Source organism: Cyphomyrmex costatus, unplaced genomic scaffold, assembly GCF_001594065.2.
Source record: "Cyphomyrmex costatus isolate MS0001 unplaced genomic scaffold, Ccosl1.0 scaffold193, whole genome shotgun sequence".
In the NCBI taxonomy this organism is placed as follows: domain Eukaryota; kingdom Metazoa; phylum Arthropoda; class Insecta; order Hymenoptera; family Formicidae; genus Cyphomyrmex; species Cyphomyrmex costatus.
The window spans coordinates 515,617-531,102 of record NW_017275965.1 but is presented as its reverse complement, the minus strand read 5'-3'; the positions used below and the strand labels follow the sequence as shown (position 1 = coordinate 531,102).

Genomic DNA, 15,486 nt, shown 5'->3' with positions numbered 1-15,486 from the left:
ATAAGCGGAACTCCATATAGCGATACATGAACCTTAAAAAATATAAAATTTATGCTATCAATTAATTCCATGCATTTATCAATGCGAGTCATGCTTTTTCAAAAAGAAGTGAACAATAAAAAATTTAGAATATTATTAATTGTATATGATAGCGATCGACGAAAAATCAGATCTCCGACATACCTACGATACGCACGCAACACAAGACGAATCTAGAGAGAAGAATTTTCTTTATATTATTTTTAGAGCCGTATATGATTACTATTATTTGTTTATTATAATGAGCATCATTGCTCCTGCTGGCGCACCATAGTATAATATATGTATATTTGGCAAAACCGACATGTTTGATCATTTTATTCTAGATTTAAGAATTTTTCCCTTAGAGAATAATAAAATATCTCTTGCTGTTAAATACACGTGAAACAGAGAAATAAAATATGCTTAATAATAGTTTCCAAAATAGCTGAATGTGTCAAAAACAGAATTTGAAAAAATACAAAAATATATAAAAATTAATAACAAACATAAATGCAAAGTTTTAAATATTGTATAATACAGCATATGCGTTTTTTTAAATAATTGTTTTTCTGATTTTGTTTAATAAATTTTGATTTCCGCGGCGATTTTTCTTTTCTTTTTATCATAGAATCAATTATGTTATAATTAACTATAGTGAATAAATAAAGTATAATATTTGTCCAATTTAAAAAAGAGAGGAAGTAAGAAAGGGATACGAGAAACTCAATACGTTACAATTACAATATTTTTATATATCTTTGATGACGGTTTGATGGTAACAACAGGTAAATACTACATATTGTACATTGAGTAGGCGATAGTCGTATCTTATTGTTATTAATTATAGCATATCGGCGGCGCCGACATTGATGTCGATAGTGACGACGGCCACGATGACGATAACGGCAACGACAACGTCAATGACGCCTTATGCTTTCGGAATTCGCGCGATCGACGCGGCGATGGCAACAGCAGCAGCAACAATCTTAATAACAATAACAGCAACAGCAACGATGACAATAAATATAATTAATGATAGTAGTACAAGTAACAATAGCAGTATATATATAGTAATAGACACGATGATAATATTTTCACTAATGAGAGTAAAGGGTCATTCCAGAGTTCCGGACGCAATGCTTTAGAGATATTAATTTTTTTCATCTCTTTTATTTGAAAAAAATTTGCGATGAACGGCGACCTCAAAAAAATAGATCTTATTTTTAAAAAATTATAATATTATAAAATTCCGCGTGTATAAGAAAAAAAGGATAAATCAATTTTAATATCTCATTTATTTATATTTCTTAAAAGAAAATGGGAAGCATTATTTTCAGTTATTAATACGAATGCTTCCTTTCTTCGAGTCTTTTACTGATCAATGTATTTTATCTAACTTAAGGGTAATAATCGCTCGAAACCATCAGAATATTTAACAAAAAAAATAGAAAAAATTATTATGTATGTATCTTACAGATTAATTCTAGTAAAGCATCAAAATGTGTTATCCGGCATCATGGAATGTCTCCGATATTTTGTGCTGATACTATGCTTGCGACAGTACGAACGAGCAGGAGGTGTCCTCGAACTTTTGGAAAAATGGCAATGTTTTTGTAAGAAATATTGACAGAAAATTGGAACAAAATTCGTCTCGATTATTATCAAGAAATTTATGAAATTTACGAGTAGAAAAGTTGAGTATTGAATACATTTCAAAATTATCCAATGCAGTCCGTTTAATTAAAAATTGCTTTCTTTAATTTTCTTCAAGTCTTCACTTTTGTAAAATAAGGATTAAGCATTATGAAGAGTACAATATTTTTTAAGTAGTGAAGATTTTTTAGATTTACGGTGAATTAGAAAGAACAAGCTTTCCATTAAAAATTTCTCGCGCACATAAACAAAATCTTTAGAGCTTACAAATATCGTTTTCTTTTTCCAAAATCGTTCGAAGAATTTAGAGGACATTTGCATCGTTGGATATTGTCGTCATCGTAGATGCGGTCACCACCGCCATCGTCAACGTCTTCAAGCGTCGTCGTCGCGAGCGCAGTTAGTAATTACTAATTATCGCTTTCTTCGCTTTTCTTCTTTCTTCAATCTCGCATTTATCACACTTAAAATAAACAGTGTTTGAGGAATGTGCGCGGATGCAGAGTCAGCGATGCATTGCGATGAATCTATCGTATCCTTTTCGAATCAGCAAAAGCTCAGGAAAGAGGGAAGATTGGAAGGATTTATAATATGCGATGCGCACGTTCACTGTCGCTTATTACATTGGTCATAGATAGAAAATTTTCGTAGAATTAAATAAATTGTGAAATAAATACGGACAGAAAAAAATCTTTGTGAAGGAATTACCAGTGATTTCCAAGCAATCGAATATTAGCCGTTATTACAATTTTTTGTGTTCTTATCTGCAAAAATATGGTTGCTTAAACATTTTACATAAAACGTTTACTTTTAAAAAATGTTAAGAAATGCACTATAGATGTATTAATTAATATATTAATTTTCTTTGTCAAAAAAATAAAAAACATAAAAAAGAAGACAGGAGAAAATGAAGAAAAGAGTGAAAAAACATTTGAAGGAATAAATGAGAAAAATATCTATAAAATCTTTTTTCTACGATAGAATAATAAAAATCTTATCGGAAATCACTGGATTACATTAAAGATATATTCCAATGATTACAAGGATAGTATAAAGCGCAAGTTTTTCATTGAAATGGTGTAGAATCGGAAATGTGTACTTTTGTCTAAGACGTGTGTATGTGTATGCGCGCCTCGCAAATATATACTAACATACAAGCCACTGACTCCGATCACTCTTAGTAACACTAAGTAAACGCTATGGCATCATGATAATCACCGAAGGTGTCCTTATATCAAAATCGTTAGATAATAGTCATATATGTATATACGAACGATTAGCGCGTGCGCCTGTTTCGCTTGATACTCGGATATGATCAATTCGTACATGTTTTCACCGTGTTCACCGTTGAATCTCCATCTATTTGAAATGAGAAAAGAAAATACAAAGACGACAAAGCAATTAACTCGAACGAAGCTAGGATACTCATATCCCACATTCAGCTAAATCCAATTTATTTGTCCCATACCTATATGTGAAGATCATGCAGTCGCATAAAGTTAATCCGAACAACTGTTAATTGAGAAATTAATTATTAATGTTATCGTTGGAAAATGTTATAGTATCAGATTTAATACCGCACATCCATTATATTATTCTCGAAGAAAATATTAAATGTGAGATACAAATACGAACTTCAGCTTGAGCTATTTAGGGATATTTTTTTTTAATGTTAAGTGAATCATTATTAAAAGTTACTTCCAATTTTTCGCTTATAGAAAAGTTACTGACAACAGCCGCTCTTAAGGCATGAGAACCGATTGCAGATGACAATGGGTGTGTGTCTATAAATTTCATATTATAAAATAGATAAATAAGATATTCACAATTTTGTAAGCTCTGGTTGTTTTTTTTAAGCTGATACATATAGATTAAATTGTACAAAAAATTCATAAAAAATCAATATCTAGAAGAATATTCTTTGCAATCGGTTCAAAAACTATTCAACTTTAACTGATATGGTAGAATTCTGTATAATGTGATATGAGACTATATATATTTATCTCTTTGTTTTACGCAAGTTTAAGCCACTGTACCGAGTGCCCACATTGTATCAGTCAGCACAAATTTTACCATGTTGTTATTAACAAAAAAAAACTGTTCACTTGTTCTTTTTTTTCATGTAAGATAAATCTAATTTTTTCGAATATAGCTTAATATATCTTTTTTTTTTGCCCGGTTCTAGGAATATCCGAATAGGTGATTTATTTTTGCCATATCTATTGGAGGATCGATTATATGTATGTACATTAAGCTTGACGCATCGACGGTGACCGCGGGGCATTCGTAAGATACGTGTTATCATCGGGCGAAAGGCAACGTACATCGCATTGATTAATATTTTATATATTTATATATATATACGTATTATAATAATTACGCTGTAAGACTAGATTCTTGGCGGAATACTCTCACATTGTTTCGACTCTTCCTCAATGTTTGCCAATTTAATCATGTGATCATATTCATTTCGCCGTGTTTTACGACAACGAGGCGCCGTCAATTGTTTGTTCGCCGAACGCCGTTCGCCGCCGATGGATTAGATTTTAGATCACTATTGTCCCACGTGAGATGTGCTGACACACAACTTATAGAGAGTTACATACATACTTAGACACCGTAGTCCTTAGATACGTACATAGCTATAGATTTCCTGGCTGATCCTTGGAGTAGGTCGTTCACACTTAAAATTGTCTCTGGTTCATTTCATTCGATCGCTTCGCAATGATCAGTTTTATTATGGAAAACAACAGAACTATGGATGAGTTTGTAACTATTCTAATCGATCAGGAAGAACAAACTTTTTTTTTTCTTTCTCTTCGCATGTTATGAGAAAAAGTACATATAGACTAAGTGAACTCTGCCGAACTATCTATCAATTGATCTCTTTATTTTTAAATATAAAAGTATTTTCAGATTTTATAGTAACATTCAATAATTATATATTTTATATTAAGGTAAAGAATTCGTATCAATAGAATAAATATAAACAAAATAAATCATACCACAAAAAATAAAATTTACATGAATTATAAAACATGCTTTTGTTTCATACTTTTAAATGTTCATAGTTTTCGCCAAAAACTCGCTCTACTTTGATTCATACATGTGGTTGATTATTGATTATGCAATAAATGATCAATCAATTTTTGATCATATTTCGAAAAATTGTTATCTCAAAAATAGTTTTTCCATTATTTTTCACTTATTTAGCGTAAATAAATAATAAATTTATATTTGTTTTATAATAATCCAATTGTAGACAAGGTTCACTTAGTTTATATACACTTTCAACAAACATATTAATTATGTTTTCTTTTTGTATCTAGGTATAAATGCGGATATACTATAAAGATGTGTTTGGGTATGTGCGTATATATTTTTCGAAATAGCACCTAAGTATATGTATATATGTATGAAACAGCCATAAAAATGTTGAAACATATTCCTGACATTATGAATGCTAAGATATTGCGATAAATTAATGATTATAAATAAAATTTAAACTAAACAGTTATGTTACAAAATAAAAAAATTTCTTTTTCATATTATACGGCCGACTTCAACATTCCGGATAATATTTGTATGATAAATATACAATTATACACTTGATATGGCAAATATGTATATATACACACGTTACAGTATCCCGTAACAGATACAATACCTAGATACAAACGTTTAAAGCAAGAGCGCATTTAATTAAGATACTGTATCTCGAGGCTGTACCTAAATAAGTATATCGATATATTAGGTACTAATGTCAAGGTGCTTCATATACCCAGTTACCGTCTCACTTCGACGGTACCATACACGCATGTGGATGCACACATGATGAAAATATTTTCGGCAGGATAAAAAGTGCCGAGCGCAACGTACTTAAAAAGATCATGGAGAAGAATAAAAGATAATTCAAAAGCGATATCAGAGAGCAGCGTTCGAGCATTGTTGGATGTATAACGTATACGTGTTTTTTGTCATCGACGTTTCTTCTCTTTTGGTACAACCGAACTAGTTGTATTTCTCATCGAACGACATATGGAACGATTCGCGAATCTCTATTAACCATACAAATGTAACTTTAAACCTGCAAGTTCATATAATATATAATTAACATGCGCTCTATCGTATCTATATATATAATATATATATGTACACAGTCTTACAAAGCAAAATTTACAAACATTACGACGTACGGTCGATCGAATAAATATGTCCTCCGATGCGACTGGGTCAGGTCGCAAGTGAACGTTTCATCGTATTTCAATTGCGCCTTGCATACCGATCTCGGCTAACTGATAGACAGTCCGTCATTCAGTGAATTGAAAGCTTACTGTCGATGACATCGCATGTCAAATATTGAAGCGTATATTGAACAAAGATTAAACATTGGCAGAAACAACGAAGAAGAGACACGCACTGGTATAAAATTTTCCTTTCTTTGTTTCTCCATGTATGAAAAACATATTGTTTTTTTTTATATAATAAATTCAAAAATACGCTTCTTCTGTCTAATGCAGAAATTGTATGCTAACACGCGTAAGATCTTCGCGAGGATCCTATGAATTATTATTCGCAAATTTGGCATAAAAAAATTCGGGAAATTTAAAATTGTTTGATTTAATGTAAGTTTATGGCTATAGTTTATGGCACAAAACTCGACACAAGGGACACAAAAATATTTGAAAGTTATACGAAAATAAAAAATATTAAAGACTCTTTGCGAATCAATGTGCGTATTATCGAATGCATGTACGATCAAAATACAAAGCATCTCAAATTGTCTGACGTTCGTTAACTTGCGGCCAGACGAAGGGAGGAACCGTGGTAGCGGAGAAGGGATCGAGCGAGAGATCAAGATGGCATAGGGGCAAGAGCGAGGATCCACGATGATCCTGCATGAACCGAAGCTCGCAGCGAGAAACGTCGTAATGCCGCGTGACGCTTTCGTCATCGAGCGAGCAATCTATCTACCCCACTAGCCACCGACAGTCAGTTTTTTTAAAGCCTCTTACGTGTGTATAAACAGTACTCCGACTATTCATTACGCCAGCAAATTTTCGCAATTGCGACACTCGAATACTACACTTCACATATATACTAAAACATGAGTCATGATAAAGATTAAATCTATTAAACTTATTATTAGTCCAAGAGATTTAAATCGTTAAAGAAAATACACTTCGTAAATAAATAACAGCAAAAGTATTCCAAAAAGTATAACAAAAGCAAAAAGAAAACAGATACTCAAAATTGAATCGTTTTGATAACGATAATTTGTAAAAATAGTAAAAAAATATAGTAAAAAATATGCATCTTTGTGTCTATAAATATAAAATATTAATGCAATACACATACAATCTCTTCATTTTATTATCGCGTATTACATTTTACGTATCATTATTTACGTATCGATGTGATAAAATACGTATATGTATATATCGGGAAATTATATCATACTTGAGGAACTTTCACCCGTTGCGCCCAAAAATTGCTAGCGGTCGTAACAAATTGTCGAGAGACTGTGTGAATCGTGTGCAAAGGAATTATCCCTTTCTTAAGTTTTGTTAATATGAACGTATGTGTATGTGTGTATGCGTATGCGTTTGCACGTTACTCTTGATGTGCTGCTAGGAAGCTGACTAGATTAAGTCTAAAATACGAAATATCCAGGAAATTATCGTTTTCGATGATAGCGGAATCTCGTTCCCGCGAGAATGAGTTGTTACGAATTCTCAATAGAATTCTCAAGAGGAAATGGAAACAACTCAACGCGTTCGCTGTATCTACTAACGAGGATCCCGGTGTTCCGTATCGACGTTGACTACTACTCGACCTTTAGAAAGGTCGAACGGCCTCACCTAGGCATTCGACTCTTTTAGATTGTCGAAGTACTGCATGATCTGATTGTAGTCCATACCCAGATTGAGGTCATCGAGAGCTACCGATTCTTCTTGCTCCTGGGAGGAGGATGAGGCGCAAGAGGAGCTAGAAGAGGATGAGGAGGAAGATGCGGACGGTGACGAAGATGGCGGAGATGTTGTGGTAGACGAAGACGCACCGCCAGTAGGGGTAGATGAGTTTACGGTAGAGACAACGGTGGATGATACCACGGCGGAAGTGGAAAATGACGAGTACATCGGATTACCAACTATGGTCGCCCTCTTAATTTCCCGTGATCTCCCAGCATCCTTTGTGAGGTGTCTATTGTTATCGTCGTGATTCACCAACTCCACGAATTCCTCGTCCTCACCGTTTTTCTTATTTGCGTTGTCTACTTTAGTTTTCCCATGCGACTTGACTATATGATTTGACTGATGCTGCAGTGCTTTACTATTGTGCCGATGATTATTTCCGTGATGGCCGCTGCTGCCACCGCTAGACGCCCTATGGCGATGCTTCCGTGGCGCAGGCGGCTCCGGTAATCGTACGCCCACCCCTGTGTTCCTGTGCGGCGGTACCGGTGGCTTGTAGTCTTCGTTATTGCCATTGCTTGCGTTGTTTGTACCAACCGTCGTAGTCGCCGTAGTTGTCGTTGTTGATGTCGAGTTTGTGATTGGCACTCCGTGTGGTGGCAAGGGCGGAGGAATATCGTCGTTACTGTAAAATAATTCGTGATAAAGTTTACGTATTCGCGAAGCTATAAGTAATATCAATTCGTTAGAATTATTAGAAGTTAAAAGAGTGAGATCCCAAAAAAATTTTTTAGGTATAACAAGTTGTATGATATTCGGTTTAAAATTTCTTGTGATACAGTATTTGTAAATGTCATATAATTTGTTGTGTAAAGAATTTCTTTTTGAATATCACTTTCTTCTCTCTGCTAGAAGATATATGTATTTAACTCGTTTTTGAGAAATAAATCTTCTGCACAAAGAAGAACAAGAACGTTCAATTATAATTACTCGTTTCGCGCGGTAGTCGGAACCACAATCGACACCGCTGTCGTCGCTGTTGTAGCCGTTGTAGGCGGTATCACCGCGGATGGTTTGATCGCGGATTTTGCTGCGAAACTGTTTCGCGCTACTCTGTCCCGTTTGGAATAAGTGGTGGTGTCGATAGCACTGGTACCGCCGCTAGGCCGCTGATTGGCAGACGGTAGCTCGATGTGGTTCGGATTGTCGAAGCATGTACCCAATTCAGCTTCAGGTTCCCCTTCGCCGGCCAGCGGATTACTCGTTACGCGTACCTGCAACATAGACCGAGTTTTTTCAATCAAATTGTTCCAACAAAATCCTGCTGTTTTTAAAACAATTTGCCACTAGGTTATCGAAATGCGCAAAGATATTTACAGCACCAAATCTCGTCGAAAATTCGAATTGATTTCAATTACTGGATAAATCCTAGATATACTCGCGTTGGACCGTTATCGCTATCGATGTTATGAAATTTGAATTGTTATTCGAGCTTTAATTCGTTAGCAATCTTCAGTAATTTTATGACACTAAATATTAAATACTCTTGAAAGGAATAAATAGAAATAAGTCAAGAAATTAGTGCGAATAATGTCATTATTGTTATTTGTCGAGAAGTAGACAGTAAATAGAAGCATGACATAAATAAAATAAGATCAACAAATATAAATTAACAATATTAAATTTTTAAAAGATTATCAATGTAACAACAAAACTATAATTACGAATACGAAGCCTGTAACAGTCTAGCAAGGATCTTAGTTGCTTATATATAATTTCGTGTGAATTTAAATATAAATTAATTTTTTTCAAAACGTAACTATTAATAGAAGAAATGTCATTCTATGTATTTATTTACAATATATATTTAATTACAAAATAATGTATGTCTTACTAAAATCGTCTGTACAGTCTAAAAAACATTTTCTTCCTTCGAAAACCTGATAAGTGCGACTTTCTGGTTCCATTGATTTAAATAATAGACTAACATAATTACATCTAATGGTGCAATTAACTATCAGACCGGTATTTGAGAGTTTCAAAATTAGTTTTAATAGGTAATGATTATCGATGGCTTCATTTACGGTTTCACTCACAAATCATTACATTCACACCGACATGCGTACCTGTTGCGGACCGCAGGCAGCTCGTTCGAGAGTCGCTCTACCTAGCCATACCCAATCGTGTGCGTTGGTGGTCGATTCGCGTGGCGGTCGTCTGCCAGATGCCAGCTGGTTTGCGGCAGCGCGAGCCCTCGCACCCGCGCCAGAAAGCACCGGGACGGCCGCGCCGGTCAGCGGGGAGTCCGGTGGCTGAGGCTTGAACTTGCTGGCGTACACCACGCAGGAGACGACAAAGACAACGATGGCGAAGCAGAACGCCGCGAGCAACACGTACATCCCGATCTCGAGCGGGCTCATCCGTGCTCCGACGCCGTGGTGACGCACGCCGACACCGATGCCGCCCAGACCTCCTGAAGACATGCCATTAGCTATAGCCGTGCGATGCTGTCGTGCCTGCACCAAAGGCTCGTGCTCGTGCCCGTCTTTCTCGTCTTTCAGCGGTAATCCTTTGCACAGAAAAAACAAAGAGAGAGAAAGAGAGAGAGAGGACAGAGTGAGACGGGACATTCGTGCTGAGTTAGAGAGCCGCTGAAAATCTTTCTTCCTTGATGCTTCCAGCTAGACAGCGGCTAGACATGCTATGTCGGATATGCGAAGTTCGTGAGGATGCTGAATGTGCGTCTACTTTTAGCATCACAATTAGACTCTACTGATATATATGGAGCGACTTGACATTTGTACTATGCACAATGTGCAAGTAATTTCAACTTTTTGAATTACTTGTAGATAGGAAGAAGAAGAAGAAGAAGAATCATATATTTAAAGTCTCCTAAGGTTTTCATTTTCTAATTCTCACTCGGATTCAGAATTATCTTTATGTTGACAGAATCGAGAGATTTGTATCCAACTTTTCTTCGATTAAATTTTTTATTGTTCTTAAATTGTAAGAATATTCGGAGAATAGATATTTTATGTTGAATGATTCAATGATATTATACTTCAACGATCTGTAACGTATTACTTCACAATTTATTCTAAGAACTAGACGCATTTGACATTCAGCGTAAAGGAGGAAGACTATCGGTTATGAAGGACTGGACGGAAATCGTGAAGAGAGATCACGCATAAATAGGCAAAGAACTTTTTACAAGCCAAATAGTCTTGCGAAGAAAGTTTCCGCTAAGAAATGCGGAACAAAGTGCATACCATGCGTTATACGTGGCAGTTATAAAGCGTAGAAAAGAACAGAAAAAGTGAAGAGAATGACAAAAAAGCGAGACAGAAAGCAGCAAAAAGGAACAGGGTCTATTTACCGATGAGGATGTCATGTAGATCGGAAGCTATTTCGCCACGTCCAGTTTTACGTTCTCTATGATGATGAGAGCCAACAGTGCCACCGCCGTCGTTTTGCACGAATTCCGGCCGATTGGGTACCTCGCTCGAAGCGAAATCCACTTCGACGTTAGCCGACGCACTTGCCAATGCAGCGGCCGTCGTTCTCTGAGAACCCTTGCTTGAACGTCTGCCGGATAATCGACAGGAATCGGCTAGCTGTAAACTGACACGCAGCAAGTCACCGCGGCCTTCACCGACCGCGATTACTCGTGGATGATGAGAAGCGACCATTGGTGCAAACGCCACAACTTCCGGATCCAGACTCTCCACCAGTAAATGGTAATCACTCACAGCAATTTCCCTAAGGGGTGTACGGGTATTGTCCGAGAACTCCACATCAATGTCCAGCAGTCCTTCCTGTTAGTATACAATAACAAATTTGCTTACTCATGCAATAGTTTTGTTTTGATCATATATATACTATGTAAACACACATACATACACACGTGCGCGCACATATATATGTATATATTAGGTTGAGTCATAAATAATTTCCGTTTCTGGGAACAAATTGTAATGTATACATTTATCATCCTAATAATTCATCATACTTGACAGAACAGAATATGTTTGTTATAATACAAAAATTTGCAGTGTTTGGTCAAGAAATTATAGGCAAGTACGAAATTAGTTTACAAAATTTCGTTGGAGATAAATCATTGGAAGATAAATCTAGACCGGCCGACACTCATTGAATTTTTATGATGGAGCTTTAAAATCATTGGTGATGGAATGCAATTGATGAAATGGCAAAAAATTATTGCAAATAATTAATTGATATATAATTGATTAAGATAGAATTTTTGTATTTTATTGAGGAATCAAAATGTATTAAAACGGAATTTATATATAACTCAACTCTTAATAGATATCTTCTTGAGGTGAATGTAAAAACTTGATTTATCCCAGAGTAAACATTTAATAAATCAACATGATTTAATAACCTTTTTTAACTCTTTCAAGTTCTTGTTTAAAAAGAAAATAATATTAATATTATATAAAATAAAAAGAGAGATAAAACGTAACTTTTTTTAGTAATTATAATCTATATATTATTTCACTTCACAATTCTGAATTTAAATTTCTCTCAAAAACATTTAAACACTAAATTATTAAACTCGACAATTTTTTTTTAACTAACGTTTCTAAATTGCAAATTTTGCAAAATTGCTGTCTCAACATACATTTGAAACAATTGGCACAAATAATAAATATTGTACATCTATTAACAATTTACCTGATATTGGGCGGTCAGTCTTCTCGTAACCGACGTTTCAGCAACGTATCCGTTCTCGATCGCAGTATCTGGGCTGATACTGAGTTGAAGTCCAGATACCACCCGGACAGACAGATGTGTCACAGACACGCGATCATTGCCAACTCTGATTTCCTTCGCGCCGATGACTCTACCGGTGATCGGTGACAGTACCTGCACCTCCGTGCGACCTACTCCGCGTCCCTGGACCAACCTACCCTGAAGAAGCGTCGCTATTCTAGGATCGGAGACACGCAGCATGCCGGCTACGAGATCAGTGACGCGCAACCAGGTGCGCCGATTGACAAAATACGAGACTCTGCCCGAGTCGTGATCAGTCGCTAAGAATCGAGCGTGCACCTCAACCGGACTTTGTTGGAAACGTAATCTGCAATTAGCCGGAGATAGATTCCGATCGATAGAGTTGATTGTATCCCATCCGTGATCATTTCCATTAGATCGGAATTGTTCCTCGTGCTCATCCTCTTCGAGCAGGTCGTCCGGATCGTCCACGTCCATAGACGTGTCCTCTATCGACTCTTCCAGATCAACGGCGCTTCTCTTCTTCGCTCGTGCGGTCACCGGCGGTATTTCTAATGGCATTATCGGCGTCGAAGCAACTTCCGTCTTCTCTTCGATCCGCGTTGCATTCAGTAAACTTCGCTTGCTCTTCGCACTCGCTACATGCTCCTCCGGCACCTTCCAACCCTTTATTTGATTCAACCGTGTGTCAGCGACGCTCACTTCCAATGGAAATTCAGGCATCCACACGGTGAATCTTGCTAAACCAGTATACGTGCCGTATTTGACGAGGACCGATGCGTTACTGGAACCTCGAATCTCCGAACCATCCACATACACGCTACTGCACGAGGATGATACCTGCGAGTTTAGGTATTCGTAACAACGATCAGGTATTAAATGTATGCAGTTTGATCCTGGACTACAATAGTTCGTAATGCACGGTTTGAGTATACGATACCAGGGCATCGAAAGTGTCACTTAATCTATCGATTATACGAGGTATTAGGAGTTTGAAACTCGTGGACATTATCGTTCTTGTACTTTTAGAATTTAAATTATATCATTATAAATGTTAGATACCGTTATACAGAATAAAATATTATATACAGCTAATTTCTATTTAAAAAATAGACTTAGTATTTTCAAAAAATAAATCCATACAATTAAGTACATGTCCAATTTCCAAATTCGGACATTATGTAAAATAATCGCAATGACATATTCCTCTAGATGTAAATATATGCAGGAATAAAATATATATAAATTTTTTAAAATTGTTAGACACGGATTACAACGATAAAAAAAAGCAGCGAATTCTAAAGGTATAATATATAATACCAAGAGTTTTTTCAATTAAATTCGTAATAAGAATCTAAGTGAGTGCTGAAGATAAATTAAAAAGCAATTACCTTGAGGACACTTTCGTCCTCGGAATGACAGGATGACTGCAGCGTAACATCGGCAACCGTGCCGGCTTGGCTCACAATGAAAACCTTCATTCCCTGCGACACCTGACGTCCCGTCAACACCGCTGTATTCATCACCTCCCAATTCTGAAGCAAAACATAAAACGTTCCCTTTCGCTTACCGAAGAGAAACTCGTAGCTTAAACTACACTATTCCAATTTTTCTCCCATCTAAAGTCCTACTTCTATTTTTAATAGTATGAGATGGAGGTATGCATATATTTTAATATATGCATTTCTGTAACCTTCATAGATAGAGCCATTATCCATTATTCATAACTGTTATCTATTTTGCCTCGAACTTTATTCCGTTATCGTCGCGACAAGGCAAAAGGCGCGGTAAGCGATATTAAAAAATATGTATGTGAACCACCGAAAACATAAATTAAACAAAAATATGCAAAATATATGTATATGAACTATTACATATTTTTGTAATGCATTTATTCATATTGAGATATCATATACATAATATTTTATATAAAATCAATAACTGCGTTATAAAAATATAAACTCTAAGAAAGAACTCAATTTTTAAGATAAATTTTAGACGATTTAAAACCGATCATTATAATCTTTCGGTTATTCTATAAAACTAGAAAGAAATAAAACAATATTATTTCTCGTTTTAATGATTTCATTGGATTCCACTTTTGAAAAGAACACTTGCGGGAAAAGCACGAGTTCTTGATCTTTCACAAAAAGCGAAACTTCAAAGTAATACGAAAAACTTGTCTCAGTTATAAGGTAAAATCTTCTCACTTATATGTATATATAAACCGATAATAAAGTATCGATCTTCTCTAATGGTACATTTTTCTCAAACAAAAAAACAAGTTATTCCCGTAAAGAAGTTTATCCGCGCATTTCCGAAATAAGCCATCAATTTACAATCTAACGATTTAACACCATAAAAAGTTTAAACGAGTTCGAAAATGAGAAGCAACGGATTTCCGTGAGGTCGTGCAGTTATTTAACAACTATTGAAGACTTGCTCTTGCTGTTTGCCGCTACGTTGCTCGTACACGTGGAAGATGACTTGCCACGTTTACGTGTACGCGTCGTCCGTGTATTTTACACCAATTCGTCAACGGGGAGCTCCGCAAAGGGGTTGGTTGGGTAGGATCGGTCGGCTAGACTAGTAAGCCATTTCCAAGTTCGCTTCCGTCCATACAGACCGGCAGCAGCCTTTGGAAGGAACATCAAACGGCTCGGATATTGCAGCGAGGGAATTTAAATCCCTGACGCCACGCTGAGGTGTATCCGCCAGCCAACTATATACTATATATCTCTCGCGTGGACGAGCGTGCTCTCTTGCAATGATAAAAGCAGCGGGTGGAGTTTACATTCGAACGCGAACCGCGGCTCCTTCCCTTTCTTTCGTCAAATATTTTCTCATCTGTACCAAGACTCACGAAAATATTTACGAGACTAGACTACACGTCCGTGTGTACTTTGTATTTCGCCGTGCAAAATGCATTGTTCATGAAAGAAACGCGAGAAATTCCTTTGAGAGGAATCACTGGTTACCGACCTTTTGATTCAGTTACTATTGCATAGCATAATGTATACAAATTGTTAATAGAAAATATAGAGAGTACAACATCGTACTGACAGTTTTCAATTTTTAAATATACATAAAAAAGATTTTTTTAATTGTTTGCAGTATTATTGTTTCTTCTAATATTTCTGAT

The 15,486-nt window shown here is 36.0% G+C and overlaps 1 protein-coding gene across 1 annotated transcript in view; it reads right to left on the bottom strand.

Annotated features, from left to right (window-relative positions):
• Nucleotides 1-7,480: 7,480 nt before the first annotated feature.
• The window catches only part of dtn (transmembrane protein 132C dtn), a 30,134-nt gene continuing 22,128 nt past the window's right edge, over nt 7,481-15,486 (bottom strand). The window contains exons 8-13 of the mRNA XM_018538623.1: nt 13,736-13,879; nt 12,285-13,184; nt 10,966-11,404; nt 9,716-10,158; nt 8,580-8,863; nt 7,481-8,274 (exon numbers count right to left, since the gene is read on the bottom strand). Of these exons, the coding sequence (XP_018394125.1) occupies nt 7,536-8,274; nt 8,580-8,863; nt 9,716-10,158; nt 10,966-11,404; nt 12,285-13,184; nt 13,736-13,879 (2,949 nt within the window). The 3' untranslated portion in view covers nt 7,481-7,535. The remainder of the gene's footprint in view (nt 8,275-8,579; nt 8,864-9,715; nt 10,159-10,965; nt 11,405-12,284; nt 13,185-13,735; nt 13,880-15,486) is intronic.